Here is a 22930-nt window from a genome sequence, read left to right on the forward strand (position 1 = left end):
TCATGATTGCTTCATAAGGACGGGAAAAGGATGGGACAAAGATGACCTTTTCCCTGTCTGATAATCTCCCATGATGCAGGCACACAATGTTCTTCAGGATTCGCAGGAAATATAGGGCTTTCCTCCAAAAATCCAAAGAAAAAAGAACTGCATTTTAACCCACATTCACTTGGAAAATCCAGATTGATGGCAAGAACATGGCTGTGTAGTTGGAAATACTCCTCATTATAGGACACATGATCATCATAGGACCACCCTTTTCCTCTAGGTTAGTCTGATCTCACCATAGTGAGTGTGTGGTTATCAGAGTCACTGTAGACCAAGAAAATGTGCTATGGCTATGGGGCACGTACAAGTTTTACAGCCACTGTAGACAAACTCTTATGTTGTACATAATATTTGTTTAGAAGGTATTGCAGGAAATCTACGTAGCTCACCTCATGCTCATGCACATGTGTGCACATGCAAGCTATCAGTTGTTACAAAAGGACCATCCATTTGACATTACAAGGCCTCCTTGTTTCTTACACTTAGGTTTTGGTCCCACAAGTTTGAGATGTCAGGATCAAAGCTGCTAAAGGCTAAATCTCCATAATAATTGTGTGAGTAGACTTATACACATGGTAGCCAGTTTTAGGAGCTTCCAAAACCAAGTTTGGTGTTCCACCATACATCCTATCTTCTTTTTCTTTTCTTTTCTTTTGCCTGAGTCTACTGAGAGGACCAGATTCCACCCCTCCCCACCACTGAGTCAACTGAAATAAACTGAGGTCAAAGGGGGAAGGTGGGAATGGGATGGCAAAGAGAAACTGGAACATTTTAAAAGCAGCTGAAAAGGGGGGATAACAGGGGACTAATCAGGTCTGCCCCTTTCAGATACAGGATGGGGGACACCTGGCTGAATGAAACTACGTGTGAAAGGGATCTAGGAGTTCAAGTGGACCACAAGTTGAACATGAGTCAACAGTGCAATGCAGCAGCTAACAAGGCCAGTGCGATTTTAGGCTGCATCAATAGAAGTATAGTGTCTAGATCAAGAGAAGTAATAGTGCCACTCTATTCTGCTTTGGTCATGCCTCACCTGGAATACCGTGTCCAGTTCTGGGCACCACAATTCGAAAAGGACATTGAGAAACTGGAGCGTGTCCAAAGGAAGGTGACTAAAATGATGAAGGGTCTGGAAACCATGTCCTATGAGGAACAACTTAGAGAACTGGGGATGTTTAGCCTGGAGAAGAGAAGGTTAAGAGGTGATATGATAGCCCTGTTTAAATACTTGAAGGGATGCCATCTTGAAGAGGGAGCTAGCTTGTTTTCTGCTGCTCCAGAGACTAGGACCCGGAGCAATGGATGCAAGCTACAGGAAAAGAGATTCCACCTCAACTTTAGGAGGAACTTCCTGACAGTAAAAGCTGTTCGACAGTGGTACAAACTCCCTCAGAGTGTAGTGGAGTCTCCTTCTCTGGAGGTCTTTAAACAGAGGCTGGATGGCCATCTGTCGGGGATGCTTTGATTGAGAGTTCCTCCATGGCATGGGGTTGGACTGGATGGTGCTTGCGGTCTCTTCCAACTCTACGATTCTATGACAAAATTGGGACAGTTAGGGTGTATAGCTTAACAGCCACAGGCTCACAATGCTAGTCTGTTGCACTCTGTTAGCATAAATACAAAACATTCTTATGGGAATCTGAGCATGGTACTACCAAGCAGAATGAACAGGAAAGCCCATAAACACTTGTCACTTTTTGACATATGCAAAGTAATACTGTATAGAAAGGGGAAGTCCACTGTAGGGCCATTAGATCTAGATCTTAAAATTACCAAACTGGGCTACTACATAGGAATTATAGTCTGATGTGATGCTAAAAATTCTTCTCTTTCTCCTTCTCCTTCCATTACTACTACTACTAAAAAAGAACTCTGTCTTTATTATTCCACATTTGAACCATAATTCCTACAGTTTGATTGGAAGAGGTCTTAATTATTTAAACAGTTTAATATTGAAATGTAGTGCTCTAAACGGTATCAGTTTTTTTAATCTACTGATTATACTACAAAGTTTTTTCCCCCCAAAAGAATTGCAGCTGCCATCATGAGAAGCAAAATATAAAACTGTTATCATTACCAGAAATCTAGTTTTTAATATATTCTACAGTGTGGTCTTTTAAAAAAATGTTTGATAAGAAAACTTATAAAAACACTCAGAACAATGATATAGACAGAAAGATATCTACCTTTGTTCCAGTGAACAAAGTACTCCTCTGCACAGCAGTTTAAAACTATTTCTATTCACTTCCCAGACTTGCATTAGACCAGTTAATTTAACAAGCAAAGACTTCTCCAACTATCACAGCACTATATGTTGATTTTTTTAATGTTCTGGAATTACAGTCTTACAGATTCCATCTAGCTTTCAGGAAGAATTGTATACTTATTTATTGGAGAAGAATAAAAAAAGCATCAGTGTTTCACAAACACAACACACATTGTTTCACCTGTTGGCTGGACAGACAGCAAAAGCAATACGTAGCCTAATGAAGTGGATTGTAGAATAGCTTATGGAACAACTTGTGATGTGCATGTGCACCGGCAGAAACAAAGCATGCAATCTGAGAATTGTACAAACACAAAAGCAGGGATGTTGGGGACTGGGGGGCTTTTCAGACCAGCCATTAAGGCTGGCTTGGGATGGAGTCAGGGCATGACATCCACATGACGCACGCCCGGACTCCATCCAACAGGGCACCGTGATGCCACTCGCCACTCCACATGGCGTGCGGCATCACAGAGCTCCTACGGTGCTGCTTCTGCACGATGCAGTGGCAAAGGAGTGCCATATAACTGCAGAGTCATGGCTATCGCACCCTTTCCAGGGTGAAAAAGGAAGCCGCTTTTTGCAGCTCCTTTTTGTGCCCTGGTAAGGCCAGATCGGGGCCATGGCATGCAGTTGCCATTGTAACGGATACCCAAACCACAATCCTTTTCCTATAATGGCAAGTGCCTGGGACTTTTGTTATCCCACCGCTGCCAACCACTTTATATAACGAACCCCCTTTCTTAGATGGCAGGTTCGCCGTATTATCCAATATAGTAGCGTGGATATAATAGATATGACTGACAAACCTTCAGGTAAACCAAAATATGAACTTTATTGAACAAAAGGTTTGAACATATATTCCTTGAACTAAATGATATTATATAACTGTTAGTTCAGGCACGTGTTACTTAGTTACATTCGTATTCTTTACTTTGCTACTGTTATTCCTCTTTCCCCAGATTCTCTTCAACCAGATCAGGACTTTCCTGTCCCTTTTTAGGCAATTCTTATTTCTAGCTCAGCCACCAAGGCTAACAATATCTCTCCAGATATAATGTAACCGAAACCCCTCTTTTAGAGTCTGGCTACCCTGAGTCTCTCTTTTCTAGACTCCCCCAAAACTAATACAGTCCCTCTCTGGACCAAACAGTTCCCTATCTAACTATTCCCTCGGGGACGTCTGGAACTCAGTCCCCTCTTGGACTTGACTGTTCCCCTCAACATTCTAAACCCTCACTGACAACTCAACTGCCAAGCGGAATGTTCAAATTCCTCATCTAGCACCTGATTGGCTCAGGGCATCCGCCCTCCGAGTGGCTGTTTGGCAGTCAGCTTGTTACAGCCATGGCCATGATACGGCTAATAAAGGACTGGCATTGTGCCATCCCTTAGAAGTTGTGTGTACAGCCCCTGTGTGTGTTTGGCAAATGCTAGATATTGTAAGCTAGCAGAGTGGTACCACTGGATTACCAATAGGGTAAATTCCACTTGAGCTTCCTGGACTACATATCAGAAGAAGACTGTCACAACTCAACAGGCCTTCTTGCATTGGCCAACTGATTAATTTCAGAAAGAAAAAAATCCTTTTGTTGTTTGGACAGATTTATATGAGAGAAACATGTCTTCATATTTTTCACCCCCTTGTCAGAATAGAGGAAAAACTCTATTTGCTGAATCTCTAGTCAGACAAGATTGGAATACATACTCTTACTCTTTTTCAGCAATCTCCCTAAACCAAATATCCTTCCCGTATATAAAAAATTCTAAACCTCAGTCATAATAATACAGCCAGCTATTTTAATTTAGGCTACATATACACTGCAGAGATAATCCAGTTTGACACCACTTTAAGTGCCATTGCTGAATGCTATGTAATTGCAGATACTTTAAAGGGTGAGGGGTTTTAAAAGGTTCTGAGAGGTTCTGGCGTCTTACTTTCTCAGAAATGAAAACTGTCCCCTTTGTTATCCAAATTAAACATAGGGTTTTGAATAAACAGATTCTACTGGTGACATTTCAAGCAAAGGATTTTCTCTGTTTTAATTGAAGATCTTTTGGATTTGTACTGGAATCTGTTTCAAACCCTATAATTTAAACTTCTCTTTCCCAGAATTATAATAATACTTTTAATTGCATTAAAATTAATTTCTGCTCTAGAGAGTGCTATACTTTGGCACAACTCAAAACAGTAATACCATTAAACTGCCCAACTCAATTGTACCTCCTGAGCAGTGGTGTACACTTAGACTGAAGTCTGACTGATGTCACTTCAATGACTTGACTTGGACTTGACTTGGCAAAAATGACACACTGACTTGGCTTGCCTTGAGGCTTCTATATTTTTAGTGATTGACTTGCTAGTGCCATTGAGAAGCAGGCAAGACTCTATCCCAAAGTAAAGGGTGCATTTCTTGGAAGGGAACAGCAAATGTGTTAGGCAATAGGCTTGAGATGGAAGTACCCTTTTGCTATTTGAAGTGTTTTTGTTGCCTGTTTTATTGAACTATTTCCTGTATTGCTATGTATTTCGTATGTATTAACCTATTATTTCTTAGATTGTATGCCATAGGCAGGTTAATTCTTATATATTTATTGTTTTTATGTGCAAATCTACAGCGCTTTATAAATAAATTAATAACAACAACAACAACAACAACAATAATAAATACCCTTCTTAAGCATTTGATAAGTTTTAAAAGGATCCTCTGATATGCAGCAGAGACATCAACCCCCACCTCAAGCCCATTGCCTAATGGGCTTGCTGTTCCTTCCAATAAATGTACCCTGTTTCCTTTTTCCTCCCTGTTAAACATTGGCTCCCAGACTTCAGACTTGACTTGAAAGTATCTTGCAAGGACTTGAGACTCAACTTGACACTTGAAGATAGAGACTTGAGACTTGACCTGGGACTTGGACTAAAAGACTTAAATATAACACTGCTTCTGAGACTGAGCAAAAGATGTTGTAGCATAAGCATTTGTAGATTTGGCCTATTTCCTCAGATGTCTACAAAAGCTTATGCTACATCTTTCGCTCAGTTAGTCTAAATGTTGCTACAAGATTCTTTTGCATACTAATTATATTCCAGACTAACAAGGTTATGTCTCTCAATTATACCTTGTAATATATTTGTGTATACCTTACAATGATCACATGTGGATTTGGGGGTAGGGGAATTTACTGGAATGTTTTTGTGCCTTTTTCCTAAACAAAGATATCAACTAATTCGTGCCATTAAGAGGGGGTTCCCAATAAAGTAATGTTACCAAGCATCAATTACTGATATTGTGAATGCTTGATATGTTTATCTTTTATCTGAGCTTTGCATAGTAATGTCACAAATGTTACCATTTACAATTCATGGCCATTTGGCCCCATATTAAAAAATTATCATTATATCTAGTTTCTCTAGACACTGTATGCATACATAATATCCATCCATATAGAAATGTTTAACTCTCTGTCTATTTCTTTCTACCAGTCTTTCTCTGTACTGTTGCATATTCCTGTAGGCAATGAAGCAGACTTTAGCTCATATGCTATACCAAAACTGTTAATTTTTTAATGTATTTCCTGTAAGAGATTTTTGTTGTAACCACCACCACCACCGCTGCAAATTCCCATGCACACAAAAATACTTTTTAGCTATGCAGCTCTTGTTTTAAAGCAGTGCAATCCCAGCTGTTTTTAAAGGTTCACTAGCAGTGCAATCTAGTGGTTTTTAAATAAAAGATATTTAAATAAACAGATAAAAGCAACTGAAGACAAGCCAAGCATCACAACCACGAGAAAGCAAAAGAATTCAGCTGAAACTTTTGATATAATTTAGGAATCCCCAACCAATCCATGCCTCATTAAAAACCAACAGAACCGTAGAAACTACAGTGACCCATTTATTAGCTCCCCAGCTAGGCACATCTGAGATACTGTGGCCCAGCTGAGGCCTTTGCATGATTCTTCACAAAAGGCAGAAAAGATCTTTGAAAAGATCAAACATGATGACAAGATGATGGCGTGCTGTGTACATATCATTCGCTTACCCTCTATTTCACAGCCATATTTCTTAAAACATTTCATAACAGCGAAGCTACTCTTTAAGTTCATTCCAGGCTCAGGACAAGGTAAAATATCCTGAAATTATTTTGCCTGCAGCAATGAACTGAGGTACCTCTGAGCAACTTCCTGAACCTTTGTGTTCATCATTGACACCCCAACACAAAGAATGGCTGCAAAACATATGGTGAGGTGATGAGGCTATGCTGACTAATAATTGCTGGCAAGAAACCAATCTTGCAGATTTGGGCTGTGTTGACTAACAGAGGAGCAAAGAACAGAAGGAAAACTGCTTTGGGATGGTGTATATGCTAGGCTAGTATTATTAGGTCAGTTGCTAGGAATAAAGGAATGACAGAGCTCGAAAATGTTAGCTTCTGGTCTACAACTCCAAAACTCCTTTAGCGAGGATGGTCAGTGTCCATACTGGGTAGAGATAGGTTTGCCAAGTGAAATAAGTGGCAGGGCTATTTTACCTTTAATAGTTATATAGAAGAAGAAAATTCAGCTATGTTGGTTCTCCTGTGAGCAACACATGTTGAATTATCCTCTGTTACACTACCATTCAAGGCACAGGAGATCTTTTTTTCTTATTTCACCAGGCAACAAGTAGAGGATTTATGGAGCTGCAGGACAAAGTTTTTTTTTCCAAGCCTAGAAAGTAGAGGTGAAGCCTTTTGCTACATTGCTGCTATCCTTGTTTGCAGAACTGTTGTTTGTTCCAATAGTTTCTTTTGAGTTTATGCATAAAATAAGGTTAGCTAACAGTGCAAAATAATGTAAGTCTCTTGGGGGATGTCCTAAGGGGGGGGGGGGGAACATATTTACAAGGTCTCAGAATGAGAACAGAGCCTGTCACATACACATCTCTGTAAATTAGAGCTGGGGGAAGTACAGGGCCACTTGGGGGCTCAAATAATCTTAGAAATTTTGGAAATGTTTGCCTCAATGCCCTCCTAGGAGGTTTTGGTGGCAATTTCTCCTTGTTTTTCTTGGCACAGTTAGGGCCAATTGAGACACAGGTGAGGCCTTTTTTCACTAACTGGAAGGAACTTAGAACTTGAAGCTAATTTCTGGGACACACTTCCTGTTGAAAAAAGGGACCTCTTATGGGCCCAAAATGTGAAGAAAGTGCTCCCCTGTACCTTACATAGGGTGTTGTGATCATTTGGGAGCAAATCCAAAGTCATCCTGGGGCCCCAGGAGAGTGTAGTGGGTGCTGTGGCCATCTGAGGACCCCCAGGGAACCAATAAAGTCCTTTAACCTTCCAATTGCTCATTCTTGCTGTTAATAAACTGAATTTTGCTATTCAAAGTGCTTTGCAAATCTTTTGAGCATGAGAACTGAGTGGAGGCTATTTGGCCAACAACTGACACCTAGTTCCCACTTCAGCCCAAAGGAACTCAACTCTTTTTATTTTAGCAGCATCATTTTGTGAGTTGTAATTTTGTTGTTGCTAATAATAAATATTTAGATGTCAGAACTCTTTGATGATCTACTTCAAACTCTGGTATAGTCCAGCAGGACCTCCATTATGCAATTTCGCTACAGAGAGAGATGGGCTCTAAGATGAAATGATATTTCTCAGTGCTCAAGGGAGCATGGGGTTGTTAGCAGCTCCAATGCCAAAGGTTGCAGAGGCCACCAAATGTATAAGAATGGTGTGCTCATGGCTGTATATCACAGAATTGGAAGAGACCAAGGGCCATCCAGTCCAATACCCTGCCATTCAGGAATACACAATCAAAGCACTCCTGACAGATGGTCATCCAGCCTCTGTTTAAAAACCTTCAAAGAATGAGATTCCACCACACTCTGGCTTCCCTGTGCATCCTGACGTGGTAGTGGATGGCAAGGTCCAGAATTTCAGTGTTTTCAAACAGCTGATCAGCAGTAGCAGAACATGCCACAAACCATCCTGGACATAAAATACTGTTTGAAAACACTGAAATTCTGGACCATACCAACCACTATCATGTCAGGATGCACAGGGAAGCCATTGAAATCCACAAACACCTGGACAATTTCAACAGGAAAGAGGAAACCCTTAAAGTAAACAAGGTTTGGCGACCAGTCCTGAAAAATAGCAAGATAAAGATTCAACAAATGCAGATGAGAAATCTCCCAGCAGACAATGAGCACTATCAAGTCGACACTAATCCTCTTTTGTAGACCCTCCCACCCTGAGGCCTGCCATTAGCAAGAGAACAAGACACATGCAAATCACTCCTGCCTTTCCAGGTCACACAATATATATACCCAAGTCCTTTCCAGGCAAGCATTCTCTGAAGATGCCAACCACAGATGCTGGTGAAACATCAGGAAGAAACTCTTCTAGAACATGGCCGCATAGCCCAGAAAACCCACAAAAAACTATGGATGCTGGCCATGAAAGCCTTCGCCTTCACAGGCAAAGTTATCTTTTCAGGTTTCTGAGACCTCTGTCCAAAGCTAACATTTCCACCATATTTAGCAGAAACAGTCTATATTTTTTGGAATATGTATATGATAAATAAGTGCTCTTATACTTATCTGTGTTGTTTGCCTCCTGGGAATGCTTTGATAATTTTTCCTAGCCTAAGGGCCAAATCAGATATGGCATTAAATGTACCTTGGATTTAATAACTATATTTTTAAAAATGCAATTAACCACCTGCGGTGGTGATGTGAAGAGGTGATCATTATCATGATCTCAGAAAGCAAGGAGGCAGATCATCACTCTTTCTTTTCTTGTAATGATTGGCAAGTTTTCTTCCAGAGCAACTACCAGCTCATATCCTCCAATTGTCCCAATTCAGCAGAGACATACCTGATCAATCCTCTGTCATCCTACTTTTTCAGCCACTGGTAAAATGACCCAGTTACTTTCAGCTCCTCTCACTTTCCCCCTTCAACTGCTGCAAACTGAGTTCAAAGTGCAATAGTAATTTGTACCCAGTTAACTCAGCAGAAGGGAGAGGAGAAGGCAGAATCTTGCCGTTCTCTGTGAACTCTGGCAAAGGCAAACTGCTGCAGCCTCTCCTAGATTGTGAGTTCTTCCTCATTAATAACTTTTTTTTTCATTTTGACCTCCTCCAGATGTTTTAATTTGCAAAACATTATTGATTTTAGAGATAGTGGTCATATGTTTTTAAGCTAACCATTTGAATGTTTTAACCCTTTCAAAATATAGGAAAGCATTTACCCTAGCAAAATTTAATGTTTTACCCTCAGCTTTATTGGAAAGGAGATACAGTAATATCCTTTCTGATGCACGTGTATGCCCCTGTCAAGCTGGCACAGTGGAGACAATAAGACACACATTGTTATAGTGCCCTTTTTATAATGGTTATAGTCATACTTTTATTTATCCAATTCTTAGATGTTTTCCTGGAAGAACTGATGTGTTCTATGTATCCCATTTGCTGGCGGGCCAGTGTCCATTAGTAACAACTATAGCGGCTAGCTTTTGTGCAGCAGCAATGGTCTGTCGGTGTTTTCAAATTTTGTAATGATTAATTTTTTAAAATTTAAGCTTTAAATTTTTGAGGAGCAAATTTTGTATTTTGATTCCCAGTTAATATTATTTACTATCATAATTTGATGTTATCTTTATCTGATTTGTTCTATCTGTATATCTAAGGTTTATCTGTATGTCTGATCAGTTAATCGCTAATAAATAAATACTAAACGTTGTAACAGAATATTTGGGAAATGGTGGTTCACCAGCAATTAAGGTTTCCAAGGCTCAGGATACTGGTTGACATCTCAGGAAATTGTTGTTTGTATGTGTCGACACTACACTCTCACAGAAGTTTGATACCATTGTGGCTGCCATGGCTCCATCCTATGGAATCCTAGGATTTGTAGTCTGGTCTGTGGTACTTAGAATTCTCTCGCACATGCCTCTGAACTAGGCCAAACATTCCCAGTAGCTTACAAAACCAGAAATTCCAGGATTTCATAGGATGGAACTATAACATTTAAATTGGTATTAAAGTGCTTAAAACTGTGTACTGTGGGTATACCTTAGGCCTCTATTGGGAAGATAAATTTCTGGATGAAAACAGTTGTAAGAGGAGAAAATTCTGGTTTTGTATGAGAGGTGGTGTTAAAGTCCAGACACATAATTCATCCAATTCTTAGCTGGTTTTAGGAGTTTTATGGCACTACGCAAATGTAGAATTTGATTTCATTTTAATTGTCATGGTTACATGGTAGAGGATTATTTTGGATGCTGGGGCAGAAAACTCTCATTAAAACACAACTCCCAAGGATACTGTAAAATGCAGCCAAAGTAGTTTAAATGGAAGCATAGCAAGTTTATGTTTTCAACTAGGAAATGTTGGAAGGTGTGGTCAGGTGAACAGACCTTTCTGCCACAGATGGGGTCCCCAGGTTTTCATTAAATCTTTATTGTTGTTTCCTTCTTGGGAATTGCTTTCAGTTTATGGTGACCCAAAAGTGACCCTGTCATCAGCAAGATTTGCTGAGAGCAAGTTTGCCATTGCTTTTTTCTAAGGCTGAGAGAGACTTGCCAAGGTCACTCAGTGGGTTTACATGTCTGAGTGGGAATTTGAAGCCTGGTTTCCCAGAGGTCTAGTGCAGTGTTCAAACCACTATACCAGGCTAGCTCATCTCCATCCTAACCTAGTACAGATTATAATTTTTCCACATGATTGATAGGGGCTGGGCAAGAAGATAAATGGCAGGAACTACAATGCAGATACAAAGTAAAGGGAAGTAGTTGCACCCTCAATGAGTACCAGGCAACATTTAAGGTTGTGAGGGTAGAGGAGAAATAGATAAATCTATTCAATCAACATTGTTCTTATTTCCACACATGCAACCATTTCACTTTACCAATCTGAAAAATCCATCTTTATTACCAAGACATATCAAGATCGTGTCTTGAAGTTTAGCACAAGGAAATGGGGATGTGAAATTATCACAGTTCCGCCAATGCTATAGCTGTTCCATAACTGCAACAGAGGTCATTAGAATTTCAGCACATTCCCACAATTGAAAGTGTGGTGTGTTTTAACACATGCTGGTCTTTTTCAGATGGCTACTGAGATAAGAGAGGGTCACATAATTTTTTGGCAGTACCTTTGTATTACTGGTGTAGTTGGTAATTTGCAAACAAATGTTTCATCCTGATGCTTGCGATTCAAGTAAAAAAAAAACCATCAATAGTCTGTAGAACAACTCCTGCTTTATTTAATATTTATTTATTCATTACAGTTTTTCTACCGTTTCTCTAAGGAGCTCAATGTGGCATGCATGACTTATCTCCTTCCCAATCTATTCTTAAATTAACCCTGTGAGGTAAGTGAGGTCAGGAGAGAATTGGCTGACCCAGGTTTACGAAGTGAGTTTTATTGCTGAACGGGAACTTGAATTTGGATCTCCCAAATCCCAGTCCAGCACTCTAAATATTATACCAAATTGGCTTTCAAGTATCAGAATGTCATGTTATATCTTATTTTAGATGTTCACAACTGCGTAGTCTACAAATCCATCAAAACTCTAAGCCCATCCCTTTGTATGTACTACAATTTTAAAGCAACTCAGAGCTTAGTCCTTCATAATAGTACTGCAGTGTCTGTGTTAGCTTTTTACAAATGAACATGATACATTAGAATCTTGTCAATGCACTTGAAGCCAGCCAAGTGTGTTCTGATTATATCAGTTGATGCTAGCAAGTAAAGAAAGGTGCATAGCTTAGTCTGTTTGCTTTGATTGTGTGAAAGTGAATGTGGAGCCAGCAGTAAATTATTTTTCAATCCCCATATCTAATAATTCACAGTGTTCTGACAGTCTCAGAAGAGATCATTGCAGATTATAGAATATCATGCACAATAGAGAAATTTGGTGTGACCTGTTTTCCCCAGAAAATTGGTTTCCTGTACTGAAGAATGTTACAGTAGTAAGGAAGGTTTATGAAGATATTTCTGGCAATGAGAGCAAATTAAAATATTAGCACGAGTTCTTGAAGGGGAAAGTGAGCTGGTAATGAGGAGAATTGTCGCATCTGATTTACAGGGCCAAGGTGGTGGGTTTGTTTCAAGTTGGATGAATCAAATTCCACCTTTATAATCAGAACTTGTCTCTGGGGCTGGTATGAGAAAATTCTGTGGTTTATTCTCAGAAAACAATTCAGCAGATTGATTTGAAACTTGGTTGTTAAAAAAGGAAGATTTTAGAATAGCCTATTTTGAAGAAGAAAAGCTAAGAAAGGGATTATTAATAGAAATTTAAAGAACTCAAGCAGTTTGAAAGGTGACATCTGTTTTTCTCGCCCTAGACTTTGCTGGGTTTAGGTGCATTAGCCAATTTATTCAATTTCTCTGTTTGTAAACTGGAGAGAGAGGTCTAATTATCCTAAGGCAGTGGTTCTCAACCTTCTTAATGCCACGACCCTTTAATATAGTTCCTCATGTTGTGGTGACCCCCAGCCATAAAATTATTTTCATTGCTATATCCAAATATGTTTTTCCGATGGTCTTAGGCAACACCTGTGAAAGGGTCGTTCAACCCCTAAAGGGGTCCCGACCCACAGGCTGGGAACCACTGCCCTAAGAGCACCCAATACCATTTGATCTTGAAAGTTAAGCAAGGTCAGCTCTGGTTAGTAATTGGATGAGAAACTGCCGACAAGTGCTGTAGGCTACATTTCAGAGGAAGGAACTGGCAAAACCACCTCTGTGAGTTCCTTGCTTAAGAAAACCCTATAAAATTCATGGGTTTGCCATAAGTAGATGATTTCAAGGCACATATACATATCTGAGAAGAAGGTTTACTATGTGCTTGACCAAATTGAATGAAGTTTATTGTTAAAAGCTAAAAGCCATCACAATATAAAACAGGTCCAATCAGTAAATACCAAAAACAGTATAAAAAGATCAAGTCACAAAAACCACAGATAAAGCAACATAGTAAATTTAATAAGAGATGCCCAACAACGAGATACAATAATACATCATTAATGATAAAATAGTAAAGACAGAAAACTAGAAAAGTTCTAATTGTCATTCCCATCGAGAAAATTGATTCTATGTTGCTTGACCAAACAAACAGAATAAAATGATCACAGTTTTTATTTAAAATATATTGATTTATTTGTTTGTTTATAGCATTTATATAATGCCTTTCAGTCCACCAGGGTCTCCAAGGTGACATACAAACAATAAAAACAAATGTTAAAATATGATTAAAATAAATGCTTAAGGTCTGTTTTTAAATCTGTTGTTTTAAAAAAAGTTTAGTCATGTATTTTAACATTTAACACCAGATAGTTAAAATAACCCAAGCAATTTCAAGGACCAAAAGTCATATGAAACAGCATTCATTGCCTCAATTACCTGCCAGAAATTCAGGAGGGATGGAGCCAGCCTGACTTCTCTTGGGAAGGAACTCCACAGTTGGGATACAGCTAGAGAGAAAGATCTGTACCCACAGACCAGCCCTTGCAGGATGCACAAGGGCCTGTGCTGATAATCTCTTTTAGCTATCCTAGCTCCAAGCCATTTAGGGCTTTGTGGGTAAAAACCAGCAATGTGGTTTTCAGCCCATTTTATCTACAAAATGGGAGTGAGCAGCTTCTCTGAAGTCAGAGAGCTGAACTCCACTACCACAAAATCCACTGCTGCCTTAAAAAGCGATCAGCAGTCGATTTCAAATTTCATACATAAAATGTGGGCATACTATATATATATATATATATATGTAAACTATGCCCATGTTAACTACAGGCCATACTTTTTTGTGTTGGACCAGATCATCATAAAGTGTGATCTGCCCTAAAAAGAAGGTGTTGCGGTTTCCATGCACCTTTTTTTTTTACATATATGGAATTAATTATTTGGTTGCAACTTGTGATGGTGGTGGGAAGAATCGTTGCTTTTTTTATCTGTAAATAAGGTCCATGGAAATGGAATGTCTTTTTAAAAGGTGGATCATGCTTCTAAGAGGCTTCCTGGAGGTGGGTTCCACTTTTCAAATAAGGAGCATGGTCCCCATGTATCTCATTTGCATGGAAGAAACACTTTTGCCACTACTGTACTATCAATATTTGAGGCTATGGCAATGGTGGGGGCAGTGGGAACTGCAAAAACACAGCAGGGAGTATGTGTTCTCCACTCTTGATATAGGAGGTCATCAAGTTGTATAATTTTGTATAGATGTTACTGGATGCCAGCAGGGTACTTGTGAAATAGGTTAGTATACTTCAGTGGTATAATTTCTGTGTCCATTTTGGACAAGAGAAAAATTGGAAACTGAGGTCAATCATGATGGTATTTTGACACCACTTTTGACTGTCACGGTCTATCCTGTGAAGTCTTGGGATTTGCAGTTCTCTGCCAGAAAGCTCTAATGGTATCATTCAGAGAAATACACTAGATAGTTATAAGTCCCTCAAAAAACTACAAATCCAAGGATTCCATAGGATGGAGTCATGGCATCCTATCCATGGCATCAAATGGCTATAATTCTGCAGTGTTGGTACACCATCTGTCACTGACAGTCATCCAGCTCCAAGGTTGTGGTGAATCTAGAACTAGTCACAATGTTCAATACCAACACTGTACGTATATTGCCAAATTGCACGTCAGTTAATAGCCTTTAACAGCTGCTGTTTCCCAGCATTTTAGAGCACGAGTGATTATGGAAATCTTATAGCAACATGTTAAAGTTAACTGAATAAATGTATAAAGGGTGCTATAGAATTGTGAGAAATTTTTCAGAAGTGGCCTCTTGATGGTCTGGATCTTCCTTTCCTCACCTTCATCTAGTAAGATATCAGACAGCATAGATTTGTGATGAAGACATGCAAAAGTACACTGCAGATCTGGCGAGACTTCATGCGGTTACCCATTGCTTTTATACTTTCACAGTGGGTCACCAAGTATAGTGCCTGTAAGGAACTGAACATTCCTCACAAAAAGATTTCAGAGGGAGAGACTAGACAGTACATGAAGGCGTTGAACTAAAATGTATTGAATTCTATTGTTGTCTGTTCTGAGCCCCTCCTGAAATACTTTCCACCCAGGAAAAAAAAAGCAGAATGTCTGTCTGTAGATATGTTTAAGAGACTCCTTTAAATCAAGATTCAACTCCCACCTTGATTTGTCTACACAACCAGGACTTCCAGGCATTTCTGATTTCATTTGCTGGATGAGGAAGGACAAGCCCAGGGCAGAGAAATAGCCCACAAATCCTCAAAGGTTGCCCACTCCTACCTTACAGGTTAAGAGTGAAATCCTTACTGGCCAAGGAACAGCTGAATCATTGCTGGATGAAAGCCCTCTCAGTTTAAAGGTGCTGGGAATTTCATAGGGCAACCTTTGCCCTGATTTAACTTTTTGCCACCATTGTGGCTGTGTCCCTGGTTTGAGGGAGATTTGGATCTGGTGTAATTTGGCTCCTTCCTCACATTACCTTCTCCACCTCTTTTTCAAGCTCTTCAACTGGCAGGCCTTAGCCAGTAGACCAGATCTGCCATCAGATTGCTTTATCAGAACATCTTTGAAATCAGCTTGCAGAAAAGAGTTCTGCAGGTAGAAGAGTATTTCTGCAGAAAATAACGTTTCAAAAACAAACAAAAACCTTATGCCTAACCCCTTTACAGCAGGTGTGTCTTTAAATCAGTATTGCACTTCCTATTAACATAACATAGGAAGAAAGATCTGTAGAGTTTTGAAGTTGTAGGGCTTAAAAAGATAAAAGAATAGGAAGTACTGTACTGGGAAGAAGATAAGTTAGCTAATAATATATTGTGTTATTACTGTGAAATTATGCAGCTTGATCTAATGAATGTTAGTGTCATCATTTTTATGAGGTTTATTTATTGATCTCAATTTTGTACATATGGTTTTAATTATTGAAAGGTCTTTTGGTGTTGATTTGTCTGCATTTGTTTAGTAATATTCAAATTTACATCTAGTTACAGCATTTCATTATTTAAATTAAAACACAAAAAAGATATATTATTTCCAGTAACTGTTGTCATGAAGGAGTTATTCTGCTCTTATTTTTTATATAGGGTTTATAGATATGTGACAGACTGTTATCATTTACATTCCATGCTCCAACTGTTCACAACTTTTTCCCTCTGTGCATGTGGCCATCTGCTCATCCACCAATTCAGTGTAGGTTTTGGGATATAACATTTAACACAAGAGAAATAGCAAAAGAGGATGCATCTGAAGAAGTAGACTACATTTACTAAAACTCATGCTGCTACGTCTTTCCCACAGTTAGTCTCAAAGGTGCTATAAAATCCTGTTGGATACTGATATTCTAGTCGAGCACAGCTGTGTTTTTGAATAGCTACAGTTTAGTTACAACAGGGCATAGGGATGGGAGGGGGGTTATGTCAAAGGCAAACATGGCTTTTGAAGAGAGATTTGGTATCACTGAGTGGCATCATTCAAATATTCTGAAAAGCAGTTCCAGGAGAAGGGGGCAGCAAGGGAACAGGATGCTATTGTACAGATGGACAGGTTACTTTATATGCTGTCATTTTAGCATGACCAGTTTCAATGTTGGTCTGAGAACATTTTCAAAAACTCTACAATTGCTTGCAACTTTTCTTAATATATGTATTTTGGTGCCTAACTTTCCCCAGTGTCCAAAGTATGATAGTCATTCTGGTTTCTAGGGAAAGTTCAAGTTTGATTTGCTCTGGGACCCATTTATTTGTCTCTTCTCCAGCACCTGCATTCCTGCTTTACCATATTGTAATGTAACAAGAAGAAATACAAAATTGAATGAAGTATACCAGTGTACATGCGTCTGTCTCTCTGCTGGTGTGCCTACTTACCAACAAAATAAAGACATTTAATTTCTGTGATGAAAACAGCTGTAGCCCAAGAAGGCTTATGCCATGATAGAAATATTAGTCTTTAAGGTATCAGCACATTATTTTGCTGTTTTGAGCATCATCAAGGAGCTTATGCAAGAGTGAAAATCCAGATTCTTTCATGCTGTCAGATTCAGGATATTTTTCTCTTGATAGCAGAATGCAAGAGGCAGTGCATTTAAAAGTTTTATTCTCGTATATTTTAAGCCAGAGCCTCTTTGTCGAAAGCTGCTAAAAATTTAAAGATAAGAGAGTAACAGGAACGTAGCAAAGATGCAATTTTTTTTCTTTGTGCAGTTCCCTTGTGTCTTTTTACCTAGGACATGTAAAAGAGTAAAAGGATTCTCCTGGATGCCCTACATGTTGCTAAAGCAGAGAGAAGCATCCATACAGGCATAGCAGAGTAAAAGGCAGGGGCAGTTTTCTGAATTTTACAGCCAAAACTCTGTCCCAAGAAAATCTATCCTCTCATGCTTAGTCATATCTGAATGTTGCTATATGATGATACACAAGTAGTGTAGTGGATTCAGTGCCCACAGGGCCAAAGGCCTGGAACTTTTTGATTAGCAAGGATAGTGACATCTTCTGTCATTCCCCTTAGACTCCACTATTCTCTCTGAATTTAGCTGTCATCTCCAGAGTAAATAGAAGGGAAAGTTTTGCGCCCAGCAAACCCACAAAGTATTTGCAGGTGGTTTTATAAAAGATCTTTTCCTAATAGAGATAAAAACTGCTACAAATTGTTTTTGGTCAAGACCTGCACTTTTGGATTCTACAAAGGCAGTAGTTGCTGTCTTGACTATCTTGATGAGGGTTTATATTTCAAAATGTACCTCTGTACCACCAGTATTCTGATAACTGAATATTTGGTAGAAAAATAACACTGGACAGAAAAAGCAGAGTTCCAGCACTGATCCAGAGACAGTACATGTCACATACTGGACTGGAGCGGAGCTTTGATGCAGCTTCTGGCCTCTTAAGATGAGTGTATCATTTAAACAGCATATCTCCAAAGTGACCTGAAGCAGCTTTATTTTGGCCTGTCTGTTCGGGCCCAAAGTCACCTAGAGATATTCAGTAGATAAGACTCACTTCATATGGGCTGATACACTGAGACAGTCAGTTGACAGTGCTGGAATTTTACACTGGTTTTGTGCTTTCTTTAACATCCATATACAAAAGGAAGATTTACACACCAAGGTAGACCTGAATACTTTTTCTTTTCTTTCAGATTTTTCGGCGAGCTGACAAGAATGGTGAGTGACCATGATTTCCTCAATCCTCTTTCTTTCACTGTTATGATTTTAAAATGTAGTCCCGTGGCAACTGGTAGATCCTATGTCAACTGGCTGGTGAATTCATTCCAGGTTTTACTGAGAACATTAAAAAGATATCTATTCCTAGACAACTCCTTTAGCAGGCATGGCACTCACCAGCCTCAACTGATGTAGCTTTTTCCCTCTTCTCAAACACTAGGAATAGGCAAAACATACTTTCTAATGGTGTTTGTTGTTGTTGTATGTCTTCAAGTCACTTCCAACTTATGGTGAATGTAAGTCATGGGGTTTTCTTGGCAAAGAGGTTTGCCATTGCCTCTCCTAATGGAGTACTCAGGACATTGAAAAGGTAGAAATTGGTCTGTTGCTACCAGAGAGCATCAAGGATTAATTCACATTTGAACCTGGATTTCATCAAAACTATAACTACTACAGCACTCACTATTTCCAAGGGTTTCTCTGTAACAATAAGGGCAAGATACTTTGCCATAAAATAAAAGGCAAGGTTCCTAGGCTTCAGTGTCCTTCACCAGATGACCAGACCTGAGGCTTCATACATATGTAGGATGCATCCAGTTTTATTTAGCCTCGCTGACTCAGTCTGTAGCCCATGGTTTCATTTTAATCTCCAAATGATAACTTCATGCCTACATCCATCAAAGTCTATCACTATGGTAATTGTTATCTATCATTTCCTATATCCATAACAATATGTAGCTTGTGCTGTGCCTGTCTTAAACAAGCCTGTATGTCAATGTCTCCTTCTGAATGAGTCAGTTCCTCTTATTACTACTAATCCATCATTGCCTATCTGCTCTGACCTTTACATCCCTTGAAGCTACTGCCTTCACACTTCTATCATTCCCAAGAAACTAGTCCAAATTTTATAATGACACTTTCAGTTTTACTTTGTACTCTTGACCTTCATTCTTTCCATTTGGAATTGATTTTTTTGGGGGGGGGGTTTACAATTTAAGTGTAATTTTCAATTTTTTCCTTCTCTGTTCCACAGTGCTGGTCATTTTATCCCCAATTTACAGATGACAAACTGAAGTTGTTCTGTATTGACTCACCCAGATTTTGCATGCATCTGCACTGCAAAATTTATGCAGTTTGACACTGCTTTAACTGCCATAGCGGAATTCTACTGAATTCTGAGATTTGTAGTTTTGTGAAATATTTAGCTTGCCTAGTCAGAGAGATCTGGTGCCACAACAAATTACAAAACTTTGCAGAATTAAAACAAATATATTATTCAGCAAAATCAAACAAAACCCAGAATTCCATAGCATGGAGCCATGACAGTTAAAGGGGTGTCAAATGGCACTAATTCTGCACTGTGCCAGCAGTATTGTCTAACCCTGTTTTCATACATCTATCCTTTGGGCAGCTTTATTTAATTCAAATAAAATTACATGCTAAGGACAGAGTGCTCAGGTACTAGTTAACTTCCATTGGCAAGGTACAACCAAGAAAGAGATACTATGGATCTACTGATGCTTTGTCTGCATAGAAGTCATTGATTGCTTGCACAGACCTTTGATGACATTTCTTCATACCTGCATATGATCTTATTGCTGGAAGAGTCTGTTCATGTTTGGAATAACAAAGCAGTTGCTTTATTTGAGCATCCCACTCTGATGTGGGAACCAGCATGATGGTTTGAGTGTTGGACTAATACTCCAGAAGGCCACGATCTAAATCACTGCTCTGCCATGAAAACCCATCTGAGTGACCTTGGGCAAGTATACTCTCTCAGGCTTGGAGTAAGTCAATGGCACATCTACTCTGAATAAATCTTGCCACAAAACCACTGTAATAGGATCATTATAAGTGAGTTGACTTGAAGGTACATAACAACACAAATCTTGTCCATGTTTTTCAGTTCCAACTGTCTATATTGGTCACTCAAAATGAGTGACCAATATAGATGGAGAGTTAGTTTCATTTCATCATGGCATTTTACCAATGTTAAATATGCATTGCCCTATTTTTTCTTCAATGTTTCAAGCTTAGAAAAGCTAATGTTTGGACTCCAGTTCCCCTAACCACCATGGTCACTGGTCAGAGTTATAGTCCAAAAAATAACTTTCCCCAGCTCTTTTTTAAAAGGTCTACATGAAAATTCATGTATGTGCATATTTCCCAGCACATGTATTTCAGTTAATGAAGCAGATGTGTTCCTCATCATTAGTCCTTTAACAGAAAAGAAGGTATCAGAGGCAGAAATAACATGGAAAGAATAGAGAAAGTTGCTACACCACAAAAATGAAGGGCAGTTCAACATGTTTCAGCAAAATTTTTCTTCAAAATTAACGATATGCACATGTGAAATAAAACAACCAGGTCAAGCTAAGCCTCGAATAATTAAACAAAAACATTTAGAACCTTCTAGATACCGCTTGAAAGCTTCTTCTAAAATTTATCCAGGAATTACTATTTCTTTCGCCAGCCTCCATTCTTCTTATGATGTCCATTTTGGTGGTCAAACAAACAGATCCATGTGGTTTTTTTTAACATACTGCAGGGAGTTGGTGAGGCAGTCTGCTCCCTCTTTTCTTTCTATTTTGATGTTCACACAGTCTCAGGAAGGAACTGCTCCTTACCTTGTTGTAGGCAGGCACACATTGCTGCAGCAGAATTTGCTACAGCAGTATCCTACTTTTTTCCAGCTCAAGCATTATTTACTGAATTGTTTGCTGGAGAAATAGTATTGCAACCTGACACCAAAAGTCTGTTATCTCCTCCTTCAACATCCTCCCAATGCCACTGCTCCTAAGAAACTTCCAGCCAGACAGAAGATGAGGAAGAGGAAAGGGGCACTGGGCAAGCATAAACAGTCTTCATAAAAGGAATAAAAGTCTTCACTGTCAGTGGCTTTGTTAACTGACATATGCCTGTACCCCTTTTTTTAAAAAATGATTTTTAAAAAGATGATTTCCCTAATATTATCATTTTGTGTATTTTCCCCTAATATACTCATTTTGTCTGCACTTTCTCATTTATAAATATTTTTATCTATGAATTACATTGCAGCATTGAGAAAATTTAAAATATCACCATGTAATTGTGTTGCTATGCACATGTGGAGATTGCAGAAATGTGAATTTTGTAAGATCACATTAAACATTGCCAGTAAACATGCAAGTGTCCCTGCCTGTGCTACAGCTGCTCACAGAAGTGGCCATCATGCCATGGACAAACAGTACAACATGAGAGGCAGGGGCTCATTTATCTTCTCTGCAAAAACCATTTGTAGTGGTAAAATATATCTCTGAGCATGGCTATGCTGGCTGGGGTCTTTGGCAGTAGTCCTTTTAAGCTCTGATATATCTTTACCATTGCTTTGGTTTTTTACTGATGAATTACTGCCTCACATGTTTGTACTGTAATATTCTCCTAGTACAGAGCAAGCTGAATTAGGGAGTATGGCATACCAGGGACCATATTGCTCTATAAATATTCCTTTTCCTTCATTTAAACATAGATGATGGGAAGTTGTCATTTGAAGAATTTAAAAACTGTTGTGCTGATGGCATCCTCAGCTCTGAAGAACTATGGGAGTTGTTCAGTGGCATTGACAGACGTCATTCAGGGTAAGTGAACATCTTCTACAGAAAAAAGAAATTGCAGGCTTAGAAGCTGATGGTGAGTGGAGTGTAGGAGGCAAAGGACAACATACATAATCCCCCAGTAAAACTGGCTGCTAGGTTACAGCTGTAGTCTTCACTCGGCATGTTGCAGATCCAAGTATTTGATGATGTGGTGGGTCCAGGCATGGGACAACCTGTCTGCTTGCTTACTGGCCTGTGATAATCTCTAGTCAGACTCTCTTAAGTCAGAAACCACTTGAAGGCTCACAACAATAACAAATCATTGACTTGGCTACTGAGGAGGAAAAATGAGGTATGACAAGAAGTGGGATTCCCCATGAGCATAACCTGCTGTGTGTTTCCAGAGAGAGTGACAGCTCCATCCAGAGGTGAGCCATAGGTCTTATCTAAGCTGGGCATATTTCTGCAAGCCTCTATCTTCACAGGGTGGTGAATTTATACTTCAGTGAGATGATAGTCTAGTTTGTCTATGAGCCACATTAAGCTGCCTTGTGTGGGTAATGGAGCACCAGAGTGCTTGAAGATGAAACTTGGTAAGCCAGGGAATTAAAGCTATTTTAAAAATAGTTCAGGCTCTGATCATAATTAAGATAGCATGTTAACTTCACAGCAGTATGCCTGAATTGTATGGATCAAAATCTTCTTTGCTATTTTTGTCCAAGGGCAGATTAAAATAACATGTACTGTAAATTCTTTATGAAATACACAAAGAAGATATTTTTGGTTTTAAGCAGACAACGTCTGTCCTCCACAGCATGACTTAAGCAAAATGAAGGAGTTTCACTATAAAAGACATAGGCGGGTTACAGACGGGCAGGGGAGGAC

At 39.2% G+C, this 22930-nt stretch overlaps 1 protein-coding gene across 1 annotated transcript in view; it reads left to right on the plus strand.

The window, feature by feature from the left end:
* Window positions 1–22930, plus strand: part of NECAB3 (N-terminal EF-hand calcium binding protein 3) — a 142886-nt gene that overhangs the window by 54910 nt on the left and 65046 nt on the right. Inside the window, exons 2-3 of the mRNA XM_042466417.1 lie at window positions 18446–18470; window positions 21979–22087. Of these exons, the coding sequence (XP_042322351.1) occupies window positions 18446–18470; window positions 21979–22087 (134 nt within the window). The remainder of the gene's footprint in view (window positions 1–18445; window positions 18471–21978; window positions 22088–22930) is intronic.

The sequence above is a fragment of the Sceloporus undulatus genome, chromosome 4 (assembly GCF_019175285.1).
Source record: "Sceloporus undulatus isolate JIND9_A2432 ecotype Alabama chromosome 4, SceUnd_v1.1, whole genome shotgun sequence".
Classification (NCBI taxonomy): Eukaryota; Metazoa; Chordata; class Lepidosauria; order Squamata; family Phrynosomatidae; genus Sceloporus; species Sceloporus undulatus.